General features: G+C 43.5%; 2 protein-coding genes and 1 long non-coding RNA gene across 3 annotated transcripts in view; all 3 read left to right on the top strand.

Annotated features, from left to right (window-relative positions):
- LOC140588298 (antigen WC1.1-like) overlaps positions 1–21,926 on the top strand; it is a 90,122-nt gene extending 68,196 nt beyond the window's left edge. Inside the window, exon 14 of the mRNA XM_072710256.1 lies at positions 21,633–21,926. Coding sequence (XP_072566357.1) covers positions 21,633–21,763 — 131 coding nt within the window. The 3' untranslated portion in view covers positions 21,764–21,926. The remainder of the gene's footprint in view (positions 1–21,632) is intronic.
- Positions 1,307–1,961, top strand: LOC140588302 (uncharacterized). The gene is made up of 3 exons (XR_011989662.1): positions 1,307–1,425; positions 1,529–1,594; positions 1,824–1,961. It is a non-coding gene; the product is annotated as an uncharacterized lncRNA (long non-coding RNA).
- LOC111842708 (structural maintenance of chromosomes protein 5-like) lies at positions 2,642–4,740 on the top strand. Its single transcript, XM_072710258.1, has 8 exons — positions 2,642–2,666; positions 3,445–3,505; positions 3,603–3,653; positions 3,747–3,791; positions 3,876–3,940; positions 4,017–4,125; positions 4,248–4,369; positions 4,574–4,740. The coding sequence occupies exons 3-8, from the start codon at positions 3,645–3,647 to the stop codon at positions 4,719–4,721; spliced, it is 498 nt and encodes a 165-aa protein (XP_072566359.1). The 5' UTR covers positions 2,642–2,666; positions 3,445–3,505; positions 3,603–3,644; the 3' UTR covers positions 4,722–4,740.
- Positions 21,927–22,779: the final 853 nt, after the last annotated feature.

Raw genomic sequence — 22,779 nt, forward strand, 5'->3', positions numbered from 1 at the left:
TTCCTGACTAGTCATTGTTATTATAGTGAGTGACCTCAAAGCCCCCCCTGAAGACTTCAGTGGTGAACATGACATTGAAGGTTTTTGGAACTCTATTCACCTGGAGATGATAAGCCGTGAGTTTTTTCCAAGTAAGTGATGGCAAAAACTTATTTACAGTCATTCAGTGTTTTAACGTAATTTAGACTGTAAATAAAAACATACAATTTCTCTGTAGGCAGCGTGAAGAATCCATTTTCAGTTCCACCAACTTACACGCACTGGGCACCATGGATCGGGAGTGAAACTCGAAAGAGTGACATGGTGGTGGGCAATAAAAAAAAAAAGAAAAAAAAAAAAAAGAAAGAGTGACATTGTGCTTAACACTGAGTTTAAACAAGTAAGAACAAGCAGTTCACATGAAGCACAGCTTAGCAGTGTCACAGAGGAGCGTCTGTTTGATGAACTCACCAAACAAAACGTAACATTGCTTTGAAGTTTTTAGAATATGTACAATAAAGCTCAGTGGTTGTTCCATTTACAGTTTTCCCTAATTACTGTCAGGTTGGAGTGGTGAGAAAATTGTGCAAAGCCTGCAACATCGACTCCAAAGGCTCCCGCTTTGATCTCATCACCAGACTGAGGGAGAAGATGAAGAGCAGGCAGACATATGATAAGGTCTTTCAAAGCATATGGGGTGCCTCTGGTAAGTATCACTTAGTGATTATAAGAAGTAGCATTAAATTTTTGATTTACAATCACAGACACCTTGTTTAATCTTTTCTCGCAGGTGGATGGTCTGTAATACTATGTCCGCATGGCATTGTATGCAGTATTAAATTTAATCTTCGTGCTGAAAGTCCCAGGGATTTTGCTGACCTTCTCCTGTCCTGGAAGCACATACCAAACATCTGCGTGTATGATTTTGCGAGGGGTTTGGCGGCACACACCAACTTGCGGGTTCCAAATCGAGTGCCATTTCATCCACATGAAGGTCGACTGGCTGAGCCCACTGAGGAAAATGTCAAGGCTGCACGGGATGGAAAATTGCGAGTGAATCTTCCATGGCTACATGAAAGGATGGACAGTGTAAATGAAAATCCTCATCCTATCACTGGATCATCCGACCATCATGTCCTGTATGACAGATTTCATGAGGGAAATACAAAAGATCCCAAGGACATACAGTATTACGTAGAATTCAACTTGTCCCAGAGCTGAAAGGTTGGCTGAACAGTCAAGTTGTTGAACAGTTCTTTGCAAGCATGAGGAAAAATAATTACTTTTTAAATAATATGAGTCCATCCACACATGTGATTTTGATGAGAAATATAATTCATCATCATAACACTGTCACCAACAAGAAACTTCTGGAGAGGCAGTTAAGACATGGTCGACTTGGACAGATCAATATCTCATTGTCTGCACTGGGTCAAGCTGTCGTAGGTAAATGATACATGGATTTTCAAAAGACCAGAAAGCTGTCATTGTTCACGGATTACATTTGTTCCTCACTGTGTGTATATTGCTGTTTTCTTTGTGTCCCTAGCCCTACAGTGCAGTAAACCCAGAGAAACCACAGAAACTGTGTTGAACCAAGCACCTTCAATTTCTGGTAACACTGGTACAATTTCTTATTTTGAATAGTGTTTGTTATATATAGGTGAAATGATAATCTTGCATTCGTTATATTGTTAGAGTTGAGGGCTCATAACAGATTTCCTTACCTGCTGTTTTAAATGCATTCCCTTCTTATATAAATAGTGCTTGTTTTTCTTGCATGTGTGTTCTTTAATATGCATTCTATGTAGTGTTTTGTATAAAACCTGTGGAAATCCCTATAGAACCTCTGGTACCAGTTGACGACAAGAAAAGCAATAGAACGTCAACAGATGCAACTCTTCCTGACCTGTGTGGACCACCGTGTAAAGCTCTGACAAAGCCTGAGAACATTTTGGCCAGCCGTTCATCGTGGTCTTTTGTACTGCACCTTGGTCAACAACAGCTTGTATGTTAAAGTTTGAGTTTTCACATGTCACAAAGTAGTACTTTTAGTGCTTATTTGCTTTTCTCATCCACAGTGTATGATACTTATTTATTTTTTAGCTCAACTATGTTCTGGACATCAGCAGACCCAAAGATGAGCTGATTGTTGAAAAGTCTACTGGATGTCTCACACGGGCTGATTTTTGGACACTGGGTTTAAACGAACAAATGGAATCTACAGTAAGTATTTTTTATTTGGTCTGTAAATATATAATAATAAAGTGTACATTAATTTTCAATCTATATTTTTTTCAGGTTGGGAATGGCTGTTTTGAGCTTATCACCAAAATTGTTCAGTCAAAGGTACTGTATGTTGTATATGAAGATTTTTAAGCTTTATTTTAAAGAGTGGTTGTTTTAAATGTGCTATTTCACATTTTCTAGGGGATAAGCATTTACATTGAAAATCTTTATGTCACCCGGACTTGGCTTGCACCCTATGGCTGTGATCCATTGCAGTCTGTTCCTGTAAGTGTACCATCCTTTAAAAAAAAAACAAGTGATCATAATGAATTTTTATAGAAACTTAGCAAGAGTTTATATACTGAATACTTAAAAATATGATTCTGTTTCAGACTGATGCTCAGTGGATGGACATCATAGTTCTCCCTCTCTGGACACCTGGCCACTTCCAGTTGTGTGTAAGTCTTATTTTTTTGCCACATACTAAAATTTTGCTGTGTGTCTGTGATCTATTCAAATTTAGATGACACATTTTCAAAAGTATTTCTTTACTGTATTGTTTATGATCTCTTGCAATGACATTGTTTGCAAGTTTGAAGTCCTGAGCAACTGTCTTTTAGGTACTGCAGCCACGTACAGTAAAAGAGAAATCTTCTTTCTTGACCCATTAAACACAAAGGCAGGATTTGGTGGCCAACAATATGTTTCACTTTTGAGGTCACATTTTTATATTAGCTTGTTTGGTTTGTTCCAGAGTTTTCAGGAACCTGTTCAGTGTTCCAGGTTAAGTGCATCCCAGATCATGTTCTATTGATCTAGAGTGTTCACACATACAGTACATCCACATGCTTGCTTATAAACTATATCAGCAGGATGCATCACCTCTTGATTCTTTTTCTCATCTTCACATTCTGTTCAAATCAATGATGCTGTCTTTAGATGAGTTTCACACATTAATAGGCTTTTCAAAATCTTCTAGTGTTTAAGATAAAACACGATTAAAAATCAGTTTATAAATTATGCCAACCTGAAAATAAAACTGAAATTGCTATGTATGACACACTTTAACCAACTGCGAGCATGTGACTGTACTTTTACATTTTGTTGTGTCGAGGCCGTGTTCCTAAGGCCGTGTTCCTAAGGTTTGTACTTAAAGTTGGTGCTATTAGCAAATAGCATTTCACACCCATCATGATAATGTCTGTTAACTTGTGAATGTAATTGTCTTGGAAAAAGGAATCTTGCAGTGAAGATCATTCCAGGGCAGTGGTCAGAAAAAAATAGGTTTGACTTGAAGGTATGTAATGGTGTGAGTGTATGGTGAATTACATGAATTATGCTAGTCGTCTTTTAAGGGATTTTATTAATGAACCTTTATTTTCTCTGTAATAAAGGGTTTTCCGAGCCAAGACTTTGGAATTGACTGTGGGATCTTCATGCTAATGGTTATTTTTCTGTTATTCAGTTTTCCTTGAGATTCATACAAAAGTTAAATTAAGCTCCAAAACAATGTAATTTTTATTTTTTGTCCCAAACAGTCTGCTCTCTACGTGGAACTGGATGCACCATTTGATTATACTATAGTAAGTATCCTATTTCATTTGAGAGCAATGGAGTCTTGAATCTTTTGAAAGTTGTTAAACATGTTTCATATTGATATTTTACAGTCAGACATGCCCTACTTGCGGAAATGGTGGTGCTTGCTGTTGATGGAGAACTTTGATCTCAGGAGGTATTTATATTTTGGCTTCTGTGCTATGTTGTCTCAAGGTTTAGACACATTAACAATATCAAAATTTTCTGTTAAGCTATGGCAAGCTTTTTGCACACTGGAGAGAGGACGCCAAAGTTGTGCTTCAAGGACAACATGTGCCCATTTTCAGACTGAAAAAGCGCAAGTTACCGGAAGTCAGTCAGGTCAGTATTCACTTTAAACATTAGTGTAATTAAATGGTTAGTGACTTGACTCACTGTTAAAATAACCGTTCTGCTTCAGAGAATACAGTATCTAAATTTTTATCCCCATTTGCTTGACACAGGAGCCAGCAGTTGTTCAAGATCTGCATACTGCTGTGCAGTGGGTTGTCCAAAATAAGGCGCTTTTCCATGAACACGTAACCATGCCAAAATATCTGTCCTTAAATAAAGAGGACCAGCAGAGGTGTCATGATCCGCTCCGTCCGCTCCTGATGTGTGCCACGCCCACCTCGGTACCTCGTCGGAGTCAGTCTTCCCCAGACGTGTCATTGTATTGTCCGTGGATGTCCGTGCCTGTTCTCCGTTTGCCCAATGAAACCCCTTTACCGGACTTCCTGGCTTCGCTCACCTGCTTTCCTGCTCGCCCTCCCCGCGAGAGTGACAAGAGGGTCTTAAGAGAGATGCTGGAGGAAGAAGACACTGAAGCAAGGGACTTCTTCATCTTTGTTTTTCAGTGTGCGGAGGACATGGAGCTCTTTCTACAGGCATGTGTTGACGAGCAGGGGCTAAGGGTCAATGCTATGTTTGAAAAATAATGGACGGAGGAAGGCACTGGCTGTTTGTTTTTTTTAATGTGTTGTTTTTTTCAATGTAAATAAAAAATTACAATTAAACTTATTTCAAAATTTTGTTCACTTGTTTCCATGTTCATACTTATAGTTGAACTTTATTGATCCCCATGGGGAAATTATACTACTACAATTTAAAATAAAAGATTACAGTGCAAATGTAACAGCATTGTTTATACTTGTAACATAAAAAAGCTTAGTTGCTATTAACAGTAATGTATTAGCTTGTAATCAATAATATTTTTATACATTTTATGAATTAAAAACACTTAATTAGAACCATGTTTATTTCTGAGCAATGTCAGCATCATCAACAGTAACAAAAACGCAATTTAGTTTTCGCTGTCAAAGTCTATTGTTATTAATTTGTCTATTTTAAGTACATCCTATATTTTTTAAACCTTTTATTCCAATATATTGCAATAACGGGATACAACACAAAAACATTTCTCGTGCGACGTAACTGTGTTCAAATTTGAAGTCACGTGTTTCCGCTTATTGTGGAGCTCCACAGTGTCTGCAGCCAGACCCTTCTCCGAGATCCCGGCGCTGCTGACGCCTACAGCTCCGCCCGCGCCCGAGGCTCCTGCTGTCCCGCCTCCAGCTCCTGCTCCGCCCATCCTGCCTATCTGTACCGTTCTGCTTGCCCAGGTCATGCCGGAAGGGCCTGACCAGCCAGTCCCGGTTGCTGTGCCCTTGGAGGCCCCTGCCATGCTGCCACCCATTCCGACTGCGCACATGCACGACGCCCGCCAGCCTGCTGCTGCAGTGCCCAAGCTCCCGGCTGTGGCTGCCGCCACGCCCAAGGTAGCTGCGCCTCCTCTGCCTCCTGCTCCGCCCGAGGCCCTGGCTCCAGAAGCACCAGTATCAGTGGCTGCAGCAGGACCCCCTGGAGCCCCAGCTCAGCCTGACCTGCCTGTTCCAGGCCCACCTGATCAGCTAGTCCCAGGGGCTGGGGCGCTGCTCAGTGAGGTTCCACACCCTCCAGCACCTCCAGTTCCCTGCTACGCCCCCTCAGCCGCCGCTTGAGGTTGCTGCACCCCCGCCCAACGCTAATTCGTCCGCAGTGCCTTCGCCCGCTCTGGCACCGCCTCCCTCCACTGCTACGCCTGAGGCTCGTAGGCCTCTGCCGCTGGCACCGCCCATCTCAGCTCCGCCTCCTCCTATGACGAAAGTCCTGGCTCCTTCTCTGGCTCTGACGGGGGTCCTGGTTGTATCTCTGCCTCCTGCTCTACCCGTCTCCGCTCCTTCCACGCCCGACATCCCAGTCTCTCAGGTGGTCCCAGACTGTGAAACCATTGCTCCTTCTCCATTGTTAGAAGGAGTGGAGGAGCTTGAATGGGACCCCTCAGGGATCTTCCTCATGGCCCCAATGAACTCCTCCGAGAGATGTACTCCTCTGCCATCGCCCCAGCAGTGTCGACCCAGGCCAGGGTCCCGCCTTTGAGTGTCCCGTAAAGGGAGGGGACACAGGCGAAGGAGTCGGGTTCCTCCCTTGCTGCCTCCTGGCTCGCCCTCGCTCTCCCCGGCTGTGGTTTGGGGGCTGCCTGCGGGACCCCTCCGAGGGCTCGTCGGTCGCCTTTAGTTCCGCCTCCACCGGTCACCTACGGGTCCCCCTCCAGGAGCTCGTCGTCCGACGGTGGCCCCCCTCCGACACCTCGTCCCTCTGTGTCTCCTCTGTTCCCTCCTGGTCCCTTTGTCCCTCCTGTCTCTGCTCCTGTTCCCCTTGAGTCTCCTTTCTTGGTCTGTCTGTCTGCGTTTCCAGACAGATCTTGTTGTGGTTTTTGCCCCTGTGCCAGTTCTGTGTCTCTGTTTTGTTCCCTGTTCTTCATTGATGGTTTTGTCTTGCTTTTCAGGTCCTGTTTTCCCGGTCTCGTCCTGTCCGTCGCTCCCCTTGAGGCATGCCCGGAGTGCCTGCCTTAGGGGGGGGTTCTATCACATCCCTCCGTCCAGCCCTCTCGTGGACCACGCCCACCTCTTTACCTACGTGTGACTTCCCATCATACCAGCTGTCTTGTGTTTATTCTGATGTCATGTCCTGTATTTAGTCCGCGTTCAAGTCAGTTTCCCCAGGTCTGTCATTGACGTTGTGTCCTAAGTTGAGGCCTGTCTGCCCCAAATAAACCCCAACTTTTGGATTTCCGCCTGTGCGATTCGTTCTTCGCCCATCCAACCTGCTTGCCTAACGCAGGTCATAACAGTGAGAAAGATAAGCCAAGAACGATAGGAGTAAAGTAGAAAGCACATAGTCTCCAATTGCTGCATCTGTAAATGAGGGAAGAAAAAAAAAAGGCAAAAGATCAACAGCATCTGAAAGAAGTGCAAAAATCGATAAGTACATAAACACCAATAAAGAATAAAGAAAGTAACACAGCTATACAAACATACAAAATTGTTGTGTGTGCTTGAAGGGATGCGTGCAAGTGTATGTACATGCGTGCTCAATTGTGTAGGCGAGATGTGCGGGCTTGGGTGCGTGTGTTGTGTGCGTGTGTTTTCCACATGGAACATACTAAATAGCGAGGGGGGGAGGCTGCAACCACACCCCACAAGAGCCAGAGGTCGGCGGAGACAGACCCAGGATGTCCGCAGCCCCCGATAAGCACGGAAGAGCCAGGACCCCACGTCTCAACGACAGCCGCGCCCCCCACTCTAGCCGGGGGAGGAGGGAGGTCCCAGACGCAGTCAAAAGGGCATGAGCCCCAGAGAACCAGAGGCAACAGGGAGCCGACACCGCGAGGGGGCGGCCGCTCCTGTACAAGCCAAGGCCAGGGTCCCTAGGACTCCAAACGGCCGGGGGCCGACCAGCCCCTGGTAGAGAGCCCCGCCCACGTCAGATAGGCCCAAGCCCCCCCCCCCCCCCCCCCCGGGCCACCACCCCAAGGACAGGGGCCAGCAACCATGCCCAGGAGGCCAACCGCGCCCCGGACGGAGCAGCAAGCCCCGGACGCAGGCCCCCACCAGCCACACAGACACCCCGCACACACACCTCTCAGCAATGCACATAAACCATACACACATCCCCACAACATACACAGACACCCACACACAGAGACAAAAAGACATAAGCCCATCCACTCCAGACTGCCCTCTGATGTGCGGGAGAATGGACGCGACTCCCTGCGCCAGCCGTGACCCCAGGGCACCGCCAGCCGAGCGACCACCCCAGCGCAGGTAGGCACCCACCGAGGACACGGCCAGGCCGCTGGGCGCCAGAGCCCCCGACCCTGTACCCAGGCCCGCACCGAAGAGGCCAACCACCCATCCCAGGGCCAGCCCCTGCCACCACCAGCACTCCAGACCCCACACCCCATGACCGCCAGGCAGCACCCGCCCAAGCTCCCACCCACCACCACCAGCCAGGGCAGACACCCAGGCATCACAAGACGGCCGCCACAGCCCCCCAGCCCCAAGAAGCCACTAGACACCCATAGCTTGAGGGCCCAACCCCACCACCTGCCAGGACCACGAGGAGATGAGACCTCAGCCGACCACCCCCCCTATATAATGGAATTGGTCATTGTGGACCAGAGAGAATCCAATTCACCTAATTGATTTTTTCAGAAAGAAGCAGACATTCTCTCCAGACTTATGTGATCTAAAAGTAATTTTCCATAATGAGTAATACATTATTTTTTGATTTCCAGTTCATGAACTCAGTTTTCTTTGCAATGCCTAAGGCAGTAAGGATTATGTGCACCTTATTTTCTTCCATATCTAATTCACTTGCATCACCTAAAATGCACAATGTGGGTGAGGTTGGGATATGACAATTAAACCTTATTGATAGATCTTCACATATCTTCTGCCAGAACTTCTACACCGGTGTGTAGGACCATATGGCATGCATGTAGTTCTCCACAAAGTTACCTGAGCAATGGGTGCATAAGTTTGAGTGTATAAGGCCCATTTGGAACATCCTTTGTCCTGTGTAGTATTTTCTATGGAGAGTTTTGTATTGTATGAGTTGTAAATTGGGACTTTTAGTCATTTTGAAAGTGTTTAAACATATTTGTTTCCAAAAGTTTTGCTCTGGATCGATGGATAGATCTTGCTCCCATTTTGAGGTTGGAAGGGAAATTGAGTCATCTATTTTTGACAATAATAATACAATTTTGATAATAATTTGGGGCAAGAGAGATTTAAAAATTCGAGTACCCATGGAGGTATTTCTAAATTAAGCTGATTAGGATTGAACCTTGCCTGAATAATGGACTTCACTTGTTGATACTCAAGAAATTTACTGTTGCTAATTCCATATTTTGAGACAAGTTCATTGAATGGGATAACTTTCCTGTTTTGAATAACATGTTCTAGATTTATAATCACTTTATCGCACCATAAGGGAAAGTTCAATGTTTTCTTTTTCAGGCAAATATCTAGATTATTCCAAATGGGTGTTAGTTTACAGGGGATAAGTGCAGACCTAGTTATTTTTAAAAATTCCCACCAGGCTGTCAAGGAGTTGTTAATACTAAAGCTTTTAAAACAGTTATAACGCTTAATGCCAGGACTTATAAAGGGTAGATCAGAGATTTTTACTTCTCCGCAGATTGCTTGTTCTAAGTCCAGCCATGGACTGTCTACTGAGTTTGATTTAATCCAGTTTGATACGTACTGCAATCTGTTGGCTAAGAAGTAGTGATAAAAATTTGGTAGTTCTAGACCACCATTACCTTTAGCTTTTTGTAGAGTTTTTAAGCTTATTCTCGATGGTTTGTTCTTCCATAAAAATGATGAGATGCTTGAGTCTAGTGATTTATACCAAGCAATAGAGGGTTTATTAGGGATCAGTGAGAACAAGTAATTGATTTTAGGCAGGACCATCATTTTAATGATGGCAATTCTACCCATGATTGATATAGGAAGAGATTTCCATCTCATGAGATCATCTTCTACCTTTTTTAATACTGGAATGTGATTCATCTGTACTAGATCTGAGAGCCTGGTGAAAAAAATTATGCCTAAGTATCTAAGGTTACCTGACTGTAAAGGACTAGTAGTTGTGTTTTGGAAACTACAATTCAAAGGCAAAACTGTTGATTTGCTCCAGTTGATGGAGTAGTCTGATATAGATGAGAACTTATCTATAAGTGATATTGTCTTAAGAAGAGAGGTCGGTGAGTTCCTAGGAAAGAGTAATTCGTCATCTGCATTTGGAGAGCTGTATAGTGTTTTGATTCAGTTCATGAATGATGAACCAAATCCAAATTTATGTAGAACTGCAAATAGAAATTTCCAATTTACTTTGTCATATGCTTTCTCTGCATCTAGAGATATAACCATGTTTTCTAATTTGTTAATGGAGCAGTAGTCTATAACATTCATTAGTCTATGTGTATTATTGGCTGAGTGTCTACCCTTGATAAAACCTGTTTGGTCAGGATGTATAAGAAATGGAGTGACTTTCTGTAATCTTTTGGCAAGGACTTTGCAAATTATTTTAAGGTCTATGTTTATGAGTGAGATTGGGCGGTAGCTGGATGTCAGTGTTTGGTCTTTGCCAGGTTTCAGAAGCAGGCTAATATTGGCACAGTTCATGTTTGGAGATAGCGACTGATCATTCTGAATTTGAGTAACCATTCTGATAAAAAATGGGTGCTAACGTTGGGAAAAATACTTTGTAGAATTCTGCTGGGAAACCATCAGGACCTGGGGCTTTCTTATTTGGAAGATATTCTACGGCTTCATTGAATTCAGATATTGATAGAGTAGAGTCTAAAACTCTAATCTGTTCAACATTTAGCTTTGGCAGATTTATATTGCTAAGAAATTTGTTGATGACAGCATCAGATACATTATTCTGTGATGAGTATAAAGCTTAATAAAATTCTGTAAAAGATTTATTAATTTGTTGGGGATCATGAGTTATATTCCCCATTGAGTCTTTAATAGAACAAATTGTTGATTTTTCTTCATTTAGTTTTAACTGGTTAGCCAGGAATTTTCCAGATTTATTGCCTTGTTCAAAGTTCTCCAATCGCAATCTTTCTACTAGAAATTGTATCTTCTTATCATTTAGTTCATTCAATTCCAGTTTTAGTTTTCTCAAGTTGCTAATTACATGCTCTTGTGGTGAGGAAGCATAAACTGTTTCTAATGATTTAATTTTCTATTCTAATTCTGCTACATGTGTTTTTTTTTTTTTTTTTTTCTATGTGAGCAATAAGATATTATTTTTCCTCTCATTACTGCCTTTCCTGCTTGCCAGATAACACATGGTGAGACTTCTGGTAGACAGTGGTGGAATGTATCAAAGTATTTGTACTTCGTTACTGTACTTAAGTACATTTTTACGTATCTGTACTTTACTTAAGTAAAAATAATAATGCACACTTTTTATTTTACTCCATTACATTTTGTGGCAACTATCTTTACTTTCTACTCCACTACATTTCTACAATTTATGCCGTTAGTCGTTACATTTTATGAACACAATTTCCTCAAAATCTTGCATGAAAAAATAGTTAGCCTATTGCGTTCTGGTGTTGTTTGCCATTTCCTACCAATCAGGTGGCTTTATTAGCTCCAATGATGGCAGAGCGTGCGTCAATTAGCAGCACGAGCTGGTAGACTGACTTGATTTCAAGAAGACGAGACATTCAACATGGATCCATTCAACATGGTTTATCTTAATGGTATATTAGTGGGTAATACCTAGTAGATAACTTGTCATCCACATAATTCTAAGTTAGGGTACACACAGTATTGCAGAGTGCACACACAATAAGCACACCAAACTTTCCAATACACATATACTGTGTAGTTCCTTATAATTATTATGAGCAATGACATCGGTAGAGTCGTAAGTCAGTATATCTACTATTCTTTTACAAAATGGCACACCTGAGACCTTGAGACAAACCATTGTGTGAGTACTTTTACTTAAAAAAATACTTTAAAGTAAATTTAAAAGTAAGTACTTAGTACTTTCTGTCACGATCAGCTCCGAACGATCCTCGTGTGTGCCACACCCCCTCATTACCTCATGTCAACTCCTGATTGTTCCCACCTGTGTCTAGTTAATTCCAGCCTGTCCTGTGTACTTAGTCCGCGTCAGAGTCCAGTCCTGTCAGATCAGTCATTGAAGTTTTGTGTATTGTCATGTTTGATGTCTCCCCGGATCCCTTAATAAAGATGTATTGAATCTCCAGTTCCTGCTTGGTGGTGTGACTCTGTCCTTAACCAAAGAGATAGACACCGGTGAGTGATCACTGATAAGGATAGAGTGTATCTGAGTTTCTGTGATGTTCCTCATCATGGAGCTGCTAATTAAAAAATAAGTGGGGTGATGCCGTGCTGAGCCTGTCAGTTTCTGGGTTCAATACCATCAATGGCATCTCCTTTCCTGAGGAATGAAATTATGCAGGTACTGGCTGCCGCAGGAACCTCGGCCAGGGACGGTCCTGTATAGGACCTGGGAAGTTATCAGGACCCAACAGCCAAATTGCAGCCCTTCACAGACACACACACAAGTTTGTAATTATATCTTTGTGGGGACTCTCAATTCATTTCTATGGGGAAAACTCTAATCACAACATGACGACCTTAATCATAAGTAACCAGACTAAATACAAAACTTTCAGCATTTTTACTTTTACTTTCATTATTGTGGGGACCTGAAAAATGGTTTTGACAACGTCAAAACACATACACAAATGCACATATATATTTATGAGCTACAACTACCCATGAAAAAAAAAATAATCCAAACAAAAAGACCAGCAGTTCAGGGCTTACCTTTGGAGGCAGGCTAGCTGAGAAGGGCGCTTCACGTCCCACACTGAATACCTATAAACACATTTACCCGTCATGCAGGGAAGGAACACCAGCACTGTGAGTAGCTGCCCCACTGGGGGCCGACTTCATAACAAAAAATAAAGGGAACAATTAAATAAACACCTGTGCAAAGTTAAAACAATACAGCCATTACTCCCATGTACTGTAGTTGCGGCAAAGCAGTTATCAAAATCAGTACAATGCTAAGAAACAGCAGCCAGACTGCATAAAAGAGTAGGGAAGCTCAAATTAAACCAATGGCAATGAAAGACAAAAACAACAGCAACATGAAGCAAAAACATTGCCAAATAAAAACGGAACAGAACACAAAACAGAAAAAAACTTCCACCAGAACTCTTTCCATTGGGGCCCCTACAGGAAGCTTCTGAAGCTGGGGACCTGCCTGTAGGGCCCTTCCATGCCATGATGATGAAAGAAGTCCTCGACATACCTCCTGTACTGGCCCTAGTAGAAACCTTGGTAACCTCAAACTGGCCAGACCCTATAGCCCTGTGCATAGCCTGGAGTACGACCACTTGCAGCGCCCTGTGGACCACCACCGGCCAGCTCTCCTCACTGGAGGCTGGCTCCCTCCAAGCTCACTGCAGCAAGCCATCGCAAAGGTGCTGGGCCTCCACCCACTGCAGCACTGGTGCTTAGTATCTTGCTGCTGTTGCTGCCTGAAGCTCATGGCAGGTGAATGCCTCTCCCTGGCCCCCTGCTGCACAGGCCTCACCCAGCAGGAGTCGCTCCGGGTCCCAGACCTCCCTCCACTCACAGTAGAGGCCCCCATCTCCAGCACAATGGTGGCATGAAAGGGTGTCTAAGTTGGAGTATCAGGTGCCCGCTCTGTGCACGACTGTACATTTGTACGCTTGGAGCTCCTCTAGCCCTGGCAACCTGCCCATCGGGCTCCCTGAAGGACATGAGCCACTGCAGGGCCCAGTGGGCCATCCTGACAGTGAAGGGCAGGCCACACAGGTAATACTTGACCTACCTGATGGAAAGCACCCCGCCAGCAGCTCGCTACGGGTGATACAGTAGCGACGCTCCACCTTGTTAAACCTGCAACTATAGTTCGCGATCACCCTCTCTCCATCCAGCCCCCACTGGCATCAGTGTCTAGGATAAAGGGCAGGGTCGAGTCAGCAGGGTCCAGCACCAGGCCCTCAGTTAGGGCCTTTCGCAGATTCTGCAAGGTCCCTTGAGACTGTGGTGACCAGACAAACTGCCTGTCCCTCTGCAGCAGCTGGAACAGAAGGGGGGCCTTTAATGGAAGGTCAGACCCAGGGAGCTACTGAGCTGCTCCAGGGTGGTGGGAGTGGGCCAGCTCACAACAGCCTGCACTTTGTCCTCCATAGCGCCAATGCAGTCCCCCACATGGTGTACCCCAGGACCGTCACCCCTCACATGGAGCTTGAGGCCTGCTGCTCTCACCCTCTCCAGCACGAGTCACAGGGACCTCAGGGCAGAATTCAAAGAGGCACCGTGCAGCAGGGTGTCCCCCAGGTAGACCAGACACTCCTGACGGGAGACGCCCACCAGCAGTCTGCCCATCAGCCTGGTGAAGGTGGCAGGCGCATTACACAGCCCATAGCTTAGAATGAATTAATGCTTTATTACTGTGTCTTGTACATTCTGCCCCCAGTCAACACAGGCTTCTGAAACACCAGTATCATAACTTTTTATTTAAGGGGTCTTTTGTACATTTAGCCAAATAACAAAAAAAAGTTATTTTACACAATGTATATAAACTAAAACAAAAGAATGCTTCAATTACATTAATATATTACATATTAGAAACTAAAATAACACTCATAAAGTAGTAATAGCATAATAAATACCCATAACAGGCTGGAAGGACAGGCAGGCTTTGCACGGGGCTGTGTGAGACGTCGTGGACTGTCAGTCTGAGTCCCAGCTGCACTGACTGCCTGAGCATGGGGGGTGTGGTTGGGGGATGACCACAGGGGCCATGGTGATGGTGGGCCCTCCCTGAAAAATCAAATTCCCACACTGTAGGTCTAGCCAGCAGCCTGTAGCCCTGAGGACGTCTCACCCCAGTATGCAGGGCTACCCCAGGCTGCATTTCAGTCAGACGTTTGATGGTCTATGTTTTTACTGCTCTAAATAATTTATCACAGGGAACAAAACACAAGCAAACAGGAAACTTTTGTCAGTGCTTCCTTTAAAAACTGGAAAAAAAGCTAGAAAAATTTAGCCAAAATAAGAAGTCAGATGGCCACTAGGGGTGTGCAAAGCAGCCGATATTTGTATCTGTATTTGTATTTGTTGAGGGGGGAAAAGTATTTGTATTTGTATTCGAGTAAAATTCAAAATAGGCGTAAAAATTCAGTTTTTTTGCGTGGCACTTCTAATTTACGTTATAGTGTAAGTATTCTTTGATTATATCCATTATAATAATTATGGTAATGCAGTAGACAGAGTAACTTAAACGTACCATATAACTCCTACAAATGCATACAATTCGTCACAACTACACAAGCATTGTTTTAACCTTTTTAACCAAACGTTAACGTTACTCTGTCAACAGCCTATTGTCTAAATTACCGAGCTAACAGAGCTACGTAAACAGAGCGAACATGAGAGCACCTGACTGCAGACGTCAATAACGCAGCGTAATGGAATAATCTCCCGATCAAACTCCGCTTCCCGAAAGTTATAAACTGCCTCCGGAACCCAGTTAAGGTACAAAAATCTATTCAACAAAAATAGTGATACAGTTAAGTCTTTTTTTCGTTCAGCCGAGCCTTCTCTGTTGCTGTGTGGAGCAGCCTGTGTCAGTCACCTCTTTTACTCCCCCCCCGACTCCTGAACTCACTCACTCTCTCACTCATCCGGGCATGCACTGCGGTCTCAAGAGGAAACGCAGCTTTTTGATATAAAGTTTTTCTTGTTCCCGAATACAAATATTTTTTAAAGTATTTGTTCGAAATAAGTATTCGTAAAAAACACATTATTTGTGCCTTTCCGAATACCGTATTTGGGTTCGGCTCCACCCCTAATGGCCACAAAGTTGCCCTTTTATCTGCAACGTATGAAAACCGATCAGTCAGTGATCAGCCGAGCAGCGCCCACATTGAACAACTGAAAGGAAAATCTGCTAAGAGGTTCTGGTGCTGAGATGTTTCTAGCAAGTCAGGGCTTGGCCTTTAGGGGGCATGATCACTGAAAAGGGAAACTAAACCAGCTTTTAAGATGAGGACATCCGATCTTAAAGCAGGTGGCTGTCTGCCAAGATGGAGGTATAGACCTGATGGTACTGTCAGAATGAGTTAATCAGTTTGATGGGCTCATCATTTGCCAGGATAATCACAGATGAAATCCAGGCCATGTCTACATTGCAGTATTCAGTAATAATGGACGGGACACAGGACGTGTCAGGTGCTAAACAGGAGGCCCTGTGACTCCACCATGTTGTCCTTGATTTGGTGGTGCATGAGGAGATCATTGGCTTAAATGAGACGACTTCAACAACTGTGAAAACCTCACCAAGATTATCTTAGACATAGTGCTGAGGCTGAATTTGCCAGTGTCAGGCCTTGGAGTTCAGGCCTATGATGCTGCAGTGAATATGACTGCGAAATATTCAGGTGCATCATCTGCCAAACACAGGCATATGTACATTGTGGCCCCCACTTAGTTACACAGTAGATTAGCTCAGCATCTCCTGTTGTGTGAAATGCACTTCAGTGTACAGGAGCTATTCACATTCCTTGCTTAGTCTGGCAATTTAAAGAATACATTTAAATGTCAAACAGGCCTTTAAGACCCACCAGGTGGACTGTGTGGTCATCTGCCATTCGTGCTGTGCTGCCCCAGTACAAGCAGTAAACTTATGCAGTGTTTCCTGGCTCATCACTGGCTTCGTATATCCCTGCAGTGTGTATATTCTCTGTACTGGTGCCGCATGGTGTGATGCTGCAGTGAGACTGTGTAGTAATGTTTATTTTATAGCACTGGGCTTGGATACAGTACAAGAATGAAGTATTGTTCGTTTCATGTAGAGGATGTACAACACTTTGTGAAGGTCAAGCATGATGTAAATTATTCCATGATCTTGTTTGCAACAGTATTTTTGTTGCACATAAGCCCAGTCAATTCTATGGTGACATAGGCGCCCCCTGGGTTCCATCTTCTGATTGGCTGCTGACCTGAGCGCTGAAGTTTCCCATATGTAACCCTGGGGCCTCCTTGCTCTCTGCAGCTCAGGTTAATGCCCAGTCCGCTCCATTAGTGAATGTTTTAACCCAATTAATTCTGTCTGCTCCATTAGTGAACCCAGCAGTTTACATGAGTTTGTGTTTGGTTCCCTGTTCAGGGCTGTGCCCAGGGGTTTGGTTTGGTTTTATTTGATTAAAAGCTCTACATTGGCACTTGCATCATGTCCCCTGCTTGCCAAACCCATGCACAACATAACAATGTCTATGAACCAGACAGTTAAGGTCATATAAGACTGGATTCAGTGACTCACACACAGCTCAGTAATCGAAAAATAATTGATAATGAAATTCACTTTCATGCAGTGAATACAGTCTTTGCTGTACACCTCCAAGAAAACACATCGAAATTCTCTGAAAATTTGCAGGAGACCATCTGCTGGTAAATTGACCAGTAGAATGTCCTGCTTTACCCAGTCATACTATGTAAAAGGTCAGTGTCACATTTAACCCCTCGTTAGCTTGTGCCCTGTGGTCCCCTACCCATTTGAGGTGTGACACACTGACCAACATTTTGGAGAAATAGAAATGTTAAGTGTGCATGTTGTCATGCTGTAGAGTGAGGACAGAAAACAGAAAAGTACTTCAAATGGGCTAAAAATCATAGCAATGACAGAACACGTTTGAGTGCAATTTCTTCAGTTCTTCAGTGACCCCCAAGCTTGCTCTCACCTGTAGGGCTGAGGCAGTGAACATATTTCCCCTGCAGTGACTTAGGGTGACTCAACAGTGCAATATGTGATATCACCATTTTTTTTGCTGATTACTTCATTTACCCCAATTTTAGTGCAATATAAATAAGCTTTATTGTTAGGCTATTATTAGGTATATTATTGCTTTTTCCATGTGAGTGTTCTAGGACCACCCACTGGTCCTGGAAGTTGCTCATAAATGTAAACATACCCAAAAACAATTTCCCCACGGGGATCAATAAAGTATCAATTATTATTATTATTATTATCCATCCATCCATCCATCCATCCATCCATTTTCTGAAACTGCTTGTCCTATTCTGGGTCATGGGGGGTTCAGAGCCTATCCCAGAAACTACAATTGCAAGGCAGAGAACAACCCAGAATGGAGCACCAACCCACAGGGGACACTCACACCGATGGGCAATTTGGTAACTCCAATTAGCCTCAGCATGTTTTTGGACTGTGGGGGGAAACCAGACAACCCAGAGAAAACTACGGTGGCCCTGAAGGCCCAGAGCACATCAACATTAACACAATGCAAAATAATTAAGAAAATGCAAAAACAAAAAGGCGACACAAAAGCATCAAGACAAAAAATTAAGCCAATTTAATTTTTAAGTATTGTGTTTGCAATTTTCAAAACAGATGTGCTCAACGCATTCAACTTTCAATATTGTGCCTGTGACACCAGTATCTACGGTAGCTGTTTAGTGTCAATGGGCTACAAGTTCAGAAAACACTTACTGTACCCACGAGTGAAATAGGTTTTACATTTAGATTAACAGAAAAAACCCTTCACCTTGTGTTTTGAGAGCAGTGTCATAAACGGACTTTATTTATTTGTTTGTCTGTTTAATTATTTATTTATTGAAATTGCTTATAATTCCATTGAATTGGGGGTTGTGATTTTTTGGGCTTGTTCTTATTTTGAGGTTGTCGATTTAAGGCTTTGTAATCTAATCTTAATTCTTATAATAAATTAATGATCTGGAAAAAGTCAAATATTAATGACAATTGTAATAGAGGCCCAGCCCATCATTTCCCAAAGGATTGAAACTGGACAGCTGACACAGGCTTACATGCATAAAATGGATTAAAACTTAAATGACATCATGTCATCCAATGCTGTCTTTGGTTTACGGTATGTGTAACTATGCTGGGGTAGTAATTTTCCCACTGGGATCAATAAAGTTAATCTTTTTTAATTTTCTGTCTGTCATGCTTGGAAGGGACAGAGACTCGGAGAGCCAGAGGTTGAATTAATAGGGTTTTGTTAGAGAGATCAGGTAATCAGAAGTGGAATCAGCAGGCAGGTCTCGGAGTAGGGGGTCATGGATCCAAAGAGGTCAAAAGCCGAGAAGATCAACCCTAAACAGGCAGGAGGGATGGGAGAGAAACACACGGTAAGTACCAGGGCAGTGGGGACAAAGGAGGACAGGAACAGAGAAGGTAAACAGGGAGCTGGGGAGACAAGAGACTGGAGAGAAACACTCAGTAGGCACCATGAATGGAAGCAGTGCTTTAAAGGGCCAGAACAGGTGCAGGCAAGTCACTTAGCGGGGCCAATGGGAAGGGTCTGTCACACAGGGTGTAACACCGTCATAATGTCCATATATTATATCGTGGTATATGGTAATCTGACTGTATTTTGTTTGTCTAAAATTAAAGCTATTTATTCTGTGAGCGGAGGGCGGTCCCATGAGAATATATGTATATTCACTTTACATTTACATTTGATATTGAATGAGTGGTTAAAAGGGTTATTAAGAGTTCTTATGCAATCCAATAATCTGTGTAAAAGTACAAAGGACCATATTTAGTTTAGGGCAACCCATAAGGAGTTATTTACTGTTTTACTGACAAAAGAAAATGATAAATTAACATTTTAGAACAATGCCACCAGTATTTCAGTTACTGTTGTATGCATGTTATATTTACAAGGAGCACTTGTGTATACTGGGCTAATTTGGAATTGATTTCTCCATCTAACTTTGCACAGTGGGCTTATTTTGGGCTTGTTTTCAGGGGTGAGGTTGCTTGTATGTCTCCTGAAACTTAGAAACACTGCTGTCTGTGTGTCTCACGGAGCGCAAGGTGGGGTAGGCAAAAAGAGAATTTCCCTACAGGGACTAATGAAGTGTCACTATTCTGTTCTGTGTTTGGTCATGATTAATGTTATTGTGCTTTTAATTTGACTGATACTGGAAGTAGGTACATAAACAGACACAGTTGTATGTTCAGTATTTATATATGTAAATGTACTGAAATAAGCACACAGCTCAGCTCCCCCATTGACTGGGGCTGGTGAGGATGGTGCTGAAGGACAGCTCTCATTATTTACTCAGGGCTCACACTGCTGTCTGCTCTGTGTTTACAGCCACAGAGGCACCAGGACAGCAGCAGCAGACCCTCTAAACATCAGCACACCTGACACACAAACTACTTCCTGTTTCAGTCTTGGAAGAATGGAACAACATACTCCATCAGTGTCCTGAGACCCCTGTGCTCATCCATCCACCCATCTTCCATACCACTAATCTGACAGCGAACCTGGAACCTTTCCCAGGCAGCATAGGGCACTAGGCAGGGGAACACCTTGGACAGGACGGCAATCAGTGTTTCCAATATTGCATATTTCTGATCTGACTTTATGATGTCACTGCAGGTAAAAGTCTATCAAGCAGCTTTTTTATCTGTATATTTAACTAAATTTATTTTTATCTAACCATGTGATTGAGCTCAGACACCACATGGGGGCCTCATTGCTGCATAGCTGTAAAGCCCTCAGGGAGAGAGAGAAACCAGCCAATAAGGAGGAAGAGGATGTTGCTGGTAAGACTGTCAGTTTGCTTGTGTGGGTGTGAGCATTAGCTGCTCTAACCCCACACATCCTGTCTCCTCTCAGTCTGAGAGGCATCAGCAGAGGAAACTTCATGCAGCGTCTCCCTGAGCACAGGATGGACTTTCTGCTTCACAGGATGTGTCCTCTCTGAGGAGCTGCCCTCTGGGTATGAAGATGTGGAGGACAATGAGGGAGACCCTCTCTCAGGTAGGGGGCTGAGGTCTGTGGATGTGGGGTTAGGGCAATGCTTACAGTGGGATTCTGGAAGAAGCACATAATCTATTCTTCATTGTTACAAAACTAGTGAAAGTTACTTTGTAGGTCTGTTAGAATCACAGTTTACCTCAAGGGAACCAGAAGGAGAGGAGATGATAGAGCAGTACAGTGATTCTGTCTTTGTGGAGAAGATTTCTGATGGTGTATTATGTGGATCTGTGTATTTTAGTCTGGTTTATCCCAGTGCTTTGTTCCTACTCAGTATATCTTTTAACCTCTTATTACATGCTTATTACAATGTCATGCAGACACATTAAATAAACAGTTCAGTTGTAGCTGCATGTGTAGCATTGTCACCTCCCACCTCCAGTGTAGGGGGGTTAAATCCTGCCCCCAGTTTCGATTCTCTTGCTGCAGCTACACCAGTCTCTTCTGGACACTCCGGTTTCCTCCTGCAGTCCAATATCATGCATTTAGGCAAACCGTTGTCTCTAAATTGCCCATAATGTCTTGTTGTTTTTGTGTCCTGTGATGGATTGGTACCCTGTTCTGGCTGTTACCCCTGCCATGTGCCCTACGCCACCTGTGATAGGCTCCAGTCTTACCCTGATCCTGTACTGCATGATTCATTGGAATATGGCTGGTTTTTCATACTGTGACAAGGAAGCTTGTGAGAAAAGACCCACAGAGGATGATGGGGATACTGCTGAGCAGAACTCAGGCAGTTTGTTTCACATCAGGCTAATGTACCATAATTACACTAAACTATCTTTACTGTTTCAGGTTCAGCGTTGATGGTGACAGGAGACACAGCAGAGGACTATGATGATGTAGATGGTATAGAGCAGGGTCCACATGTTATACAGGGTCAGTTTCTCTTACACAGAAGTAATGCAGTGAATCACAGCCTGTCACACCACAGTGTTCCTCTCAGATGGTTATATAAGTTTTATTTTTATGTGCTATTTCTCAATCAAAGACATCAGTTACAGATCATGCTCTATATGCAAATCACTTCCCCAATAAACATTATTTACTCATAAATATAGTGACTCTCATTTATATTCAGTCTCACTAACCTGTGTCCCCTCCTCTGTCCCTGTAGGTGAGAGAGCCTTGACCACACTGCCCCCTGGGGACGGCCCCCCTGAACCCGACCAGACTGACTATGATGATGTGGGGGAGGAGGGACTGACAGTCCTGCCTGAGGAAGCTCCTGGCCAAAGGTTCTCATAAAAGGGCCACATTGGCTTCATATTTTATATAAACCGCATCAATAGTATAGTTTCTGTAAATTCATCTGTTTCTCTTCTTAAAATGGACATTATCCTTTATTAAATACCATATCTTTGTATTGTTATTCATGAGAAATGAAATAAACATACATTGGATTCAAATACTTTGAGTCTGAGTACAAGCATACTTCAAATTCCAGCAACACTGACCAGGAGAAAGAGTTCAGTCTATCAATCTATAGTAATTATTAACTGATTAACATTAAATCCCTGAAAGAATGAGTAAGACAGGGAGGTACAGCATGGACCAGACTCCAGACACTCAGATGTACACACAGTCACTCACTCACACAATAATGAAACCTCACAGCCAATTTACCTGAATATTTTGGATATCAGGTGGGAACTCTAGGACCCGGATCCCAAAGTTCAATATGTCTGTCTGTCAATCTTCCATAACCATTATCCAGCACAGGGCTGCAGTGAGCCTGGGACCCACACAGGAAGGATGAGGCAGGGGGCACCCTGGGCAGGATGCCAGTCAGTCACAGGGCGCACAGACACACACTATGGGCAGCTTAGTGTCACCAGTTAACCTAACTGCATGTTTTTGGACTGAGGAAGGAAACTGGAGACACGGACACAGTGAGAACATGCAAACTCCACACACATACATCGGGGGGGGGGGGGGGGGGGACCTCCAACCCTGCGAGTGTGAGACTGGAGCAGTGCCTAGTGAGCCACTTGACTTGTAACTACACTTGTGGGTAAATTCAATTTTTAAGTATGTAAATATCTGCCATTATTCAGAAATGTGGCAGTAAAATAAGCATCTTACCGCTGAACATCAGTTTCTTATACTATGAAATGTGATGGGTAAGGGTGTAAGATCCAGTTAAGTTAGTGGTTCTGTGTGTATGTGTAGGTTTAATTCCATATGTTAATTTACTGCTCTCTGTAAATTGTTAGCAAGTAAAATTTATTTGTAAAGCGTCTTTCATAGACAAGTGATCACAA

Source organism: Paramormyrops kingsleyae, chromosome 3 (genome assembly GCF_048594095.1).
Source record: "Paramormyrops kingsleyae isolate MSU_618 chromosome 3, PKINGS_0.4, whole genome shotgun sequence".
Taxonomy (NCBI): domain Eukaryota; kingdom Metazoa; phylum Chordata; class Actinopteri; order Osteoglossiformes; family Mormyridae; genus Paramormyrops; species Paramormyrops kingsleyae.

What these genes read in the sequence shown, in the direction of transcription:
- LOC111842708 (XM_072710258.1), top strand. An exon ending in GAGAACTTTGATCTCAGGAG is followed by an intron (nt 3,941 to 4,016) that starts GTATTTATATTT and finishes TTTTCTGTTAAG; the next exon opens with CTATGGCAAGCTTTTTGCAC. An exon ending in AGTTACCGGAAGTCAGTCAG is followed by an intron (nt 4,126 to 4,247) that starts GTCAGTATTCAC and finishes TGCTTGACACAG; the next exon opens with GAGCCAGCAGTTGTTCAAGA.